This window comes from Kogia breviceps, chromosome 3 (assembly GCF_026419965.1).
Source record: "Kogia breviceps isolate mKogBre1 chromosome 3, mKogBre1 haplotype 1, whole genome shotgun sequence".
In the NCBI taxonomy this organism is placed as follows: Eukaryota; Metazoa; Chordata; class Mammalia; order Artiodactyla; family Physeteridae; genus Kogia; species Kogia breviceps.
Window position 1 is genome coordinate 583,973 of NC_081312.1, and position 10,390 is coordinate 594,362.

General features: G+C 62.1%; 1 protein-coding gene across 4 annotated transcripts in view; it reads right to left on the reverse strand.

Annotated features, from left to right (window-relative positions):
- Positions 1-10,093, reverse strand: part of MTA1 (metastasis associated 1) — a 37,526-nt gene extending 27,433 nt beyond the window's left edge. The window contains exon 1 of one of the 4 annotated variants that reach the window (XR_010839353.1): positions 9,977-10,092. Coding sequence is in view for 2 of the 4 variants with exons in the window: in XM_067027603.1 (XP_066883704.1) it covers positions 9,977-10,004 (28 nt within the window). In the remaining 2 variants the exon portion in view is untranslated. Of the gene's footprint in view, positions 1-9,976 lie in introns of all 4 variants that reach the window. The other 3 variants (XR_010839354.1, XM_067027603.1, XM_059058846.2) reach the window with 3 other exon arrangements.
- Positions 10,094-10,390: the final 297 nt, after the last annotated feature.

Here is a 10,390-nt window from a genome sequence, read left to right on the forward strand (position 1 = left end):
TGGCCCTGGGAGAGGCCAGCTGGAAGCCTTGACCTTTTTACCTTTGCTGATTCTGGTGTATATGCTTTAGTTGTACTAAACTTAGCCATGAGTGTGACGGCTTTGCTGACCCAGAACTGCAGCAGGTGACACAGTACAGATGGTGGGGCAGCTCCTCAAGGCAGCTAAGTGGCTTCTGAAACACAGAAACCTCCTTTGCACTTGCACTGCGGCCCAAAACACACCGCGGGGACTGTGGTCTGAACTCAGAAAACATGCCCGATGCAAATCTGGGTCGGAATGGAGATCCCATTTCTTTTCTTTCTTTTTTTTTTTTTTTTTGCGGTACGCGGGCCTCTCACTGTTGTGGCCTCTCCCGTTGCAGAGCACAGGCTCCGGACGCGCAGGCGCAGCGGCCACAGCTCACGGGCCCAGCCGCTCCGCGGCACGTGGGATCCTCCCGGACCGGGGCACGAACCCGCGTCCCCTGCATCGGCAGGCGGATTCTCAACCACTGCGCCACCAGGGAAGCCCTCCCATTTCTTCTTTTAACATCTGACAGTAAGAAACTGTATAAAGCAGTTTGTGATTCAAACAATGTCAGTCATCACCAAAATGAATGTACCACAGTATAAGTTTGCAGCAAGTGCCATTTCATGTAATTTTCAGATGAATTCATAAAGGCCCATTACCAAGTATGCAGCAAAAACTAATTTCCAAAGGCACTCAGAGTTTGAGACTCATGGTTGAGAGTGGTTCTTCTCATTCTGAAAAACTCTAACTTCTGCCCCGAGTTTAAGAAATCACAGTAAAATTTAACCACTGCTATGCCCTCAAGCTGCTGCACGGTAGGGTAAGTCAAAATATTCAGCTTCCACCTTTTTTTTGGCTGTGTTGGGTCTTCACTGCTGCGCACAGGCTTTCTCTAGTTGCGGCGAGCGGTGGCTTGTCTTATTGTGGAGCACAGGCTAGCTCTAGGAGTGCGGGCTTCAGTCGTTGAAGCACGCGGGGGCTCAGTAGTTACAGGGCACGGGCTTAGTTGCTCCGCGGCATGTGGGATCTTCCCGGACCAGGGCTCGAACCCGTGTCCCCTGCACTGGCAGGCAGATTCTTAACCACTGAGCCACCAGGGAAGCTCCTCAGCTTCCACTTCGGATAAAAATTCACAGAACTGATGATGGCTAACTCCTCGAGGTCAAGTGCAGCTCACTGTTGACACAACAGGTTGGGTGAAGCGCGAGACTCAACATTTTGCACAGAACTCCTGCTGACAGGCAGCCCGAGGGACAACGGGCTTCAGGCACCTGATGTGTTAACAAGCTTTGTCCTGGTGTCCAGCCAAGCCCTGTTCTGCTCCATACACCGAATTCTGTTCGCGCATATAGCAGTGTGTCCTACGAATCAGCTCACGTGGGCACAGAGGCTGAGAGGTCAGATGATCTGCCATCTGCAAGCTGGGGACCAGGAGCCAGTGGTGAGAATCAGCCCGAGTCCAAAGGCCTGAGAACCGGAGTCCAAAGGCTGAGCACCAGGAACCCCAATGTCCGAGGACGGGAGAGGATGGAGGACCCAGTGCAACCAGCAGGACGCCAGCCCCTCGCCTCTCCGGGCCATCAGGCCTCAGACTGGACGCCGCTGTGCTGGGAGAGCTCCGATCCGGGCTGACCTGTCCCGCGACGCCCTGGCAGCCGCACCGGAAACGACGTCCCCCCCGGCTCCCTGGCCGCCCTGAGCCCAGCCGGGTGGACACAGCGTCCTAGCAGAGCCCAATTCAGTCGGCACGAGGCTGGCATTTTCCCCACTTCTTTGAACATCTCGGCTGTGCCTGGTCCTGGCAGCTCTTCACAGAGGCCGGTCTCCTCGCGGGGAGCCCATCCCGCGCACCCCGTGCCCACTCCCAGCCCCTCAGCCTGGGCAACCAGCCTCTCAAAGGCTGCTCCTCGGCCAGCTGCCACCAACACGACTGAATGACGTCACCACCAGTAACCGGCTTCGCCTGCCCGGCCGGTAAGCGAGCAGACTCTGTTGGAGGCTCTTGTCTGGTTCGCGAACTTCCGTGAAGGAGCCCTGTGGCTGCACTCACACACACTGTGTCCTCTGGGCACAGCGCTCACGCCCCTAAAGCCACCACCTCCCAAGCCCGGTGCCCTGCTCGCTCGGCGGCGACGGGGACGGGGACGCAGACAGGGCTCCGAGCTGCTGAGTTACGACACGCGGGTGTGATTCTCAATGACAGCACCGCAGGTGGGCAGGTGAGCGAGTGAGGTGACCTCACCACCGCTCGACCACACTGAGGCCCCAAAGCAGCCCGAGGACACACGCAAACGCACAAGCACGGCTCGTTCCAACACGACTTTATTTATGGGCACTGAGATTTGAATTTCATGGAACTTTCATGGTGTCCTGAAGTATTCTTCTTTTGGTTTTTTTTCCTCAACCATTTAAAAATGCAGGAACCATTCTTAGCTCATGAGTCACACGAGAACAGGCAGTGGGCCGCAGCCTGGCAGTCCCTGGAGCAGAGGGCTCAATCCTGGCGAAGATGCCAACTTTCCCCCAAACTGATCTCAACCATAGTTTCAACGTGATCCCAATCAAGACTCCACAATTTTTTTTCTGTAGAAACCAGTAAGTCAACCCTACACTTTACATGGGAAATCTGAGACACCAGAATAGGCTAAACAATTTGGAAAAAGGACAAAGTCAGGGAATTCCCTGGCAGTCCAGTGATTAGGACCCTGCACTCTCACTGCCGAGGGCCCGGTTCAATCCCTGGCAAGGGAACTAAGCTCCCCCAAGCTGCATGGCACGGCCAAAAAGAAAAAGAAGAAGAAAAAGGACAAAAGTTGGAGGATTCCCACCTGATCCAGATTTGCCGTGAAGTTACAGTAATCCCGACGCCGTGGATTGGCACAAGCACGGCTGCGTCAATGGAAAAGAGGAGGAACAAAGGGAACCACGGCCAACGGGTTCGACCGAGGTGCCTGCAGATGGGGGGCAGTCAAGACATTAACAGGTGGAGATGCACAACTGGACATTCCCACGCAAAAGGGGAAGGACCCGAGAACCATCACCTCCACCACACACAAGGAAATGAACTCCAAATGGGTCATACACTTTCAAGTAAAACCTGGAACTATAAAAATTCTACAAAAAAACAGGATAAAATCTTTGTGACCTTGGGGCAGGCAGACTTCATACACTTCTCTCTTACAAAAGAGAAAATGTGCAAAATACATATCTCGTAAAGAACTGAAATCCAGATTATAAAAGAAACTCTCACAACTCAACAGTAAGCTTCTTTCCAATTTTAAAAACTGGGCAAAGGATTTGTCCAGACGCCTGACCAAAGGCACAGGGGTGGCAAATAAACACGCGGCAAGATGGCTAGCAGCACAGATGCACAGGGAAACGCGAATCAAAACTCCAGTGAGACGCCCTGTGTGCCAGTCAGACTCCCGTGCAGAGGACCCAGGACCCTCAGCATCGCTGCCGGGAGCACAGCAAAGTAATGAGGCTGCACTGCGGACAGGCAACCCCGCCAGGCAATCCCACCCCTGGGCACTTTCACCCACGAGAAACACCCATAAGAACATACGTTCACATTCAAAAGCTGAGCACAGGTGTTCACGGTCTGCTTCCCTCAACCACCAAAACTGGAAATAGGGGCTGCCCTGGGGGCGCAGTTAAGAATCCGCCTGCCAACGCAGGGCACACAGGTTCGAGCCCTGGTCCCGGAAGATCCCACGTGCCGCGGAGCAACTAAGCCCGTGCGCCACGACTACTGAGCCTGCGCTCTAGCCTGGGAGCCGCAACTACCGAAGCTCGTGTGCCTGGACCCCGTGCTCCGCAACAAGAGAAGCCACCGCAATGAGAAGCCCGCGCACCGCAACAAAGAGTAGCTCCGCTCGCCGCAACTAGAGAAAGCCAGCGTGCAGCAACGAAGACCCAACGTGGCCAAAAATAAAGAAATAAAATACATGTTTTTTAAAAATTATATTAAAAAAAATCTGCAAATGGCCCAGCTGTGATCTGAACGTCAGGTCCTTCCAAAAGTCACGCTGAAATCCTAAGCCCAAAGCCATCGTATCTGGAGGCTGGGCCTTTGGGAGGTGCTTAGGTGGGGCCCGGAGTGGGGTGAGTGCTCTCACAGGAGACGCCACAGAGCTCCCTAGACATTGAGGCTGCTGGAGCCTTGCCCTGGGACCTGCAGCCTCCAGAACTGCAAGAGGTCGGCATCTGTTGTTAACCAGCCCCCGCCGGCTCATGCCTCGTTACAGCAGCCTGAAGGGACCGAGCTGACCCCAATGTCCCTTCGCTGCTGCATAGGTCTCGGCACGTCCATTCGACGGAACCTATTCAGCAAGCAGAGGAGGAGCCACCGACACGAGGACAAGTCCTGAACGCGCTGCACCCCACGAAGGAAGCCAGCGCGCTGCATGACACCCGGTAAAGGGGATCTGCAACAACAGGGACAGGCCAGGGCTGTCAGAGCTGGGGTGGGGGGCAGGCGGGCTGACTAGAGAAGGCAAAAGGGACACTCGTGGGTCGTGGAAGCAGTCTAACCGCTCACCTCCCCCTCCTGGCCTGTTTAGGACCACACACGTGGAAGCGTGTGCAGCAGTTACACAACGGTGTGTGTCTGCCCAAATCAAAGAACTGCACACATAAAAAAGGGTGTTGGAAAGTGTACTTCAATAGACCTAACTTTAAATGTAAAGAAAACACACAAGCCGTTCCCGTTTGTCTCAGTAATGATGTTCCCTAATGTCACCACTAACAGCGAACTGTCCTGAACTGAGCCATCGCCCCAGGGGGAGCCCAGGGTCAGGGTCCCACCAGCCTCGGGCCACCTTTTCATCAGCAGATCGACACATAACCTGTCCTCTGTGAGTATCCGTTTAAAGACACCGTGTCCGGTACATATCGCATCGTCCATTTATGAGTGTTGGGCCTGTAGCCTCCCTGCGCTTAGGGACCTTGGACGCACTTCACGGCTATGCTGGGGGGCACTCGAAACACCGAAATCTCCAACTAAAAGCTCAACAATTCAAGCGGCATGGTCCTCAACCGGCCGGGGGACCCACCCCTCGTGGCCCCACTGGTTACACATAAACCTTAGGGAGACGGCAGATTCGCAGAGACGATCCGTGAGGAGTGATGGGCTGGACGGGATGTGTCCGCTGAGCAAGTGGGCCAGCTGGTCGCAGCCAGGATGCCGCGCGAGGGGAGCCGGCGGGGACAGGCGCACACCCCAGGAGGGCCGCCAGACGCCTGCCAGCACCCCTCCAGAACCGACTCCCACCCGGTCCCCGGGGACTGGGGACCCCGCAGCAGGAACGGCGGGGCGCCTAAGGAAGCCAGACTCCTGACCCTGCAGGACCATGTCCGCTTTCACCTGCTACACCTAGGCGCCCCCCAAGCCCAGAGCCAGGCCGCCTGCATGCGGGCCCCCTCCTGCTCCTCTGTCCCCGCCCCAGCGGCTCCACCTCCCCAGCCAGGCCTCCCGTGCACACACCCCACTGGACGGAGGCCGGTGCCTGGAGGGGCAAGTGGCCGACGACCACGGGGCCCAGCCTCCCTCCAGGCGCTGGAGCACAGGGTGGAGGCTGATGGCCGGTCACGCGGGCGCCAGAGGCCGGGCCCCAGGCCTGAGCATGGCAGGTGCCCCACACATCTCTACAGACCGAGGGACAGAGCCGTCCTCACCCACACGCCAGGGAAAGCCCCGGCCGGTGCCCACAGCTGAGCTCACTGGAGCACGTCCCCCCGCGGCCCTGGGCTGAACCCAGTCCCCTCCTGTGGGGTGTGGCCGCCTCTCCTGCGACCCCCAGGGAAGCCCGGCCGCGCAGCCCGAGGAGCCCACTCTGCCCGACGCCCACAGACGGACCCCCGCCTTGCAGAGGGCAGAGAAGCGGCGGGCCTGCCCTCCAGGGGTGCCGAGCGCGGGGTCCCGCTGGCTGTGCCGCAGCCACGCCCCCCACTCCCGAGGCAAGCAGCCCTCACCTCCGATCTCACCACCGCCACACGCGTCACCCAGAGGGACCTGGGCCTCCGTCTCAGGGGCCCGTGCCCAGCTGGGACCCCCGCGCAGTGACAAGAAGGCCAGGACCCAGTCGGGGGCGGTGGGGGGCCACCCAAGGGCGGGGCCACATCACGGGGCCCCGAAGGTGCTGGGAGTTGACCCCCCACCGCAGGAACCACTGAGCAGTTTGACGCAGGGGAGACGGAGCAGACCCGCCGCTCAGAAGGGTCATCTCCTCAGGCAGCCCCCGAACGGCAGCCAGGAGAGGGTCAGGGCGCTGCAGGGCCGGGAGAGCAGGTGTCCCACGAGAAGGCACAGCTCCAACCCGCGTCCCGCTGGCCGAGAGCAGGGCGGCCACAGGGGCCTGGCCCGCGTGCAACGAATGGCAGCAGCCCCGCCCGCCAGGCCCTCCCCAGGAACCGCATTCCGACGTCAGCCTGGACCCCCCGGCTGCGGAGACGGCACCAGCACCCTGGTCCGTCCACACAGGGGCCCCCAGAGCCCCGGGAAGGCTGTGCCCGCCGCCATCGGACACGGGCCCCCTGCTCCCTGAAGACAGACGAGACCTGAGGGGAGCTGGCTGCAGCCCACCCATTAAAAACACACCCACCGCCCCAGTGACCGCAGTATCAGGTGGCTCCTGGCTGTTGGTTTTCACTTTCTGTCCTGAAACATGACAGCACGTCTCTGCACAGAGACAAAAAGAGGTGCCCGTGGTGCCCTCCGTCCACGGCTGGCTCCAGAAGACTGGCCAGGTGCCCCCACTCCCCACGCAGAGCCCAGATCCCAGAGGAAGAGGGGTCGTGGACCCTGACCCCGCCACCCGCGTCCAGGCCTCCTCCACCACATTTGCTTTCGCCGCCGACAGCAACCCTCTGTCCAGTCTGGGTCACTTCCCGGGGAAGAACCAGGCCCTGTCCCCTCCCAGGCTGACCCTCTCTGCCCAGCCAGTCAGCTGGCACAAAGCTGCAGCCATGCCTTCGCCCCGCCCAGACCTCCTGGCAGGGCCTCAGGACGGCCTGCCAGGTGGAATGCAGGACACCCAGAGAACGCTAGACTCTGCTAACTACTTTCTAGTGTGTGTCCCTCCCATGCAATATTTGGTACAAACTTACACTAAGAAACTGTTTATCTGAAATCCAAACTGAACGGGCGTCTTGTACTTTCCTGGCTGAGTCTGGCACCTTTGGAAAAGGTAGAGCGTCCTGAGTGGAGACAACGGGGGCGGTGGAGAGGGGGGCTTTCCCAGACTCTGCTCCTGCACTGCTCCCAGGCCAGAGCAGGCTGCCCAGGCAGGGCCAAACCCCAGTAAGAGAGGGGCGTACCTTCCTCTGTCTGGGCCCTGAGAAATGCAGACACTGCCCCCCAACTCCAAGCAAGCAGCACCTCAGGCCAGGATGCCAACCTGCCAACACCCCGCCCACTGGCCTTGCAGACCCACGGGACAGCACCTTGGGATTCCATACAGAAACCGGGGACAGAGCTGCAGGCACCAAGAGGGAGTCCAAGTGGAAGCGGTCCTGCAACGCAGGCCCTGGGAGCGCCTCCAGGACACCCTCAGGGGGACACGCAGACCACTCCCCTGGAGGAGGCACCACAGGACACAGAGATCCTGGTCAACACCGTGGGGAAACTGAGGCACGAGAAGGTCTGAGGGTGGCCAGGCCCCCGCCGACTTCGCAGACAGACAGGTGGCTTGAAGCCCACATGTCAAGGAGTGGACAAAAGTGGAGATCGGGGCATCCACGGCCTGGATGGGGCAGGGACAGCTCCCCTTGGAACCAGTCCCCACAGGCAGGCACAGTGGGGGTCCCACCCACCGAGGCAGGGGCTGGCAGAAGTGCCTGGCAGCAGGTGAAAGCGCAGCAGGGCCCAGCTGAGGGCCTCCAGCCCCCGGCTGCCGCCACCTCCTCCTGCAGCCTCCGTGTCTCCTCCATCCAGGAGCTGGGCGCCTCCGTTCTGCGGACACTGCTTCGTTTATTCAGCATGCCGACGTGACCGCAGGGCCAGCGCCTGGGATGGGAGGTAAGACCACACCTGCCAAGGGGCTTCTGGCTGGCTAAACCCAAGGGGGCACCAGGCGAGCTGGAGGGTGGGCAGACCAGAGGAGCCTCAGGCTGCGCAGGAGGCCTGGAGGGGTCTGCACTGCGGAAAGGTGGTCCAAGACGGCACGGGTTCGGGGAGCACTGAACGGGCAGCTACAAGAGAGGCAGGAGCCCTGGGCTGCACAGCTGGGGTGAGGCAGAGGCCGAAGCTACCAGGGCGGAGAAGGCAGCTCGGTCCTGGGGGTGACCCCCCCGCCTCCATCCACAGATGGCCGGCTCCTGCTTGGAGCGGCGAAGCTGGGAACTGAACAGGCCCCTCCCGGAAGGGCCCCTACACTGCAGCCTGCTCCCCACAGGTGTCCGCCAGGGGCCTGTGCTACACGGGGTACAGGCCCCCGTTCCCATCACCACCTCTGGGCCAGAGAGATCAAGAAAGGGCCTGACGGCCGGGCAGGTGCTGCACTGACCCACTGCACAGATGGGGGTGCACGCCCAAGATCACAAGGCTGGCTTGGCACTCTGGGTCACCTGGCCAGCGACAGTGTAGACTGAGGACAGAGAAGACTTGGAAAGTGAGGCCAGCGCCATCCTCAGCCCTGACACACTCCACCAAAGGTGGGCAAGTGAGCATCTCAAAGTCTCAAAGAGGGTGGGCACCTCACCTATCTCCCTGTGAAAGACCAGCTCAGAACCCCATGGAAAACCCACGGCACAGCCTCCCAGAGCCCCCGCCCCACAAAGTGGGGCAAGGCCCAAAGCCGGCGGCTTGCTGGGGCCCAACTGGGAGGACGAACAGCCCAGGAAGGAAGCCCCCCAGGGCCTCAGCCAGCTCAGTGACCCCCTAACCAGGGGGCTAGCTGCCCCTTCCGCACCCTTGCAAAGCACCTCCCTGCTGGGCTGGGGAAACAGGACGCAGCAAAAAGTTTGGGGGTGTCTTAGAAGAGCATGCTCGGGGTGACCACAGGCTGCTGAGGACTCGGAGAGGGAACCCTGCTAGGGGAAGCCCCCAAGCACACGCCCGGCCCAAGGGTAGCTCTCAGCCGCCCCTGGGCTCCCACGCATGGGGCTCCCCAGCCCAGAGGGGACCCACTCCCCACCCCAGCACCCGAGCCAGCCCTGCCTGCCCCGGTGGGCACTCCACACCCCTGCGGCCCCCAAACTCCCGCTCCCAGGAGGGCAGCCAGCACCCCCCCACCCAGACCATGTGCTCTGTTCTGCTCGGGTCGGGGGCTCCCGCCAAGTCCCTGGCCAAGAAGGATGCTCTGCGACTCCAGAGCCTTCCACAGTTCCTCTGCCAAGGTCCAACAGGCTACACGGTCGGCCCCCAACAGGTGGGCAGAGCCCCCGCCTCCCTGGCGCGCCGCTCGGCCACTACCCGCACCGGCTCATGAGGGCCGGCCCACGGGGTCACTTCGGGTTGGGATGTGCATGGCCGGGGCAGAGGTGGCGGTGGAGGAACGGGCTGCTCAGAAAGGGGGGGAGGGGAAGGAGATGGGGTGGGGTGCAGAAGAGTGGGTGAGCGCTGCCGAGGGAGGGGGAAGGACGGCCCAGCCGGGACGGCGTGCAGTGGGGGAGGGGTGCAGAGGCGGAGGGAGGGGACCAGAAGTGGGCCGATGGGGGGGGCTGGGCCGATGGGGAGGCGGACGGAGGAGGGGAAGGGGAAGAAGGGAAAATGGGGGAGGGAGGGACACGACGGGGGACCCGGGTAGGGGGTGCAGAGGGGGCCCGGGTGGAGGTATGGCGAGGCCCGGGGAGGCGGTTTGGCACCGAGGCAGGGAGGAGAGATGGGGGACGGAATGGGGCCCGGGGGGGATGGGGACCCGGCGGGGACTGGGGGGATGGGGGCCGGCGGGGCCCGGGGTGGCAGGGTCGGGGCCGCGGCGCATAAAGGCGGCGGCGGCGGCGGGCGGACAGGCGGCGGCCTTACCTCCGACCCTGTACATGTTGGCGGCCATGTCCGGCGGCGGCGGCGGAGGCCGCAGGCTGGGCCGGGCTGGGCGCGGGGCTCGGCGCGGGCGGCCGGGAAAATGGAGGCGCGCGGGCGCGAGGCGCGGGGGCGCGGGCGGGCGGGCGGTTTAAAGGGGCCGCGCTGCTGCTGCCGCTGCCGCCGCCGCCGCCGCCGCCGCCGCCGCCGCCGCCGCCGCCACCGCCGCCGCCGCTGCCGCCGCCGCCTCCGCCGCCGCCGCTGCCGCCGCCGCCGCCGCCGCCGAGGCCGCGCAGGGACCGAGGGCCGCGGAGCGGGCGGGAGAGGAAGAGGAGGAGCGGCCGTGGGGAGGGAGGGGCCTCGGGCGCCACCGCCCACCGCGCCGGCGGTTACCGGGCCGGCGGCCGCGCGCTCCCC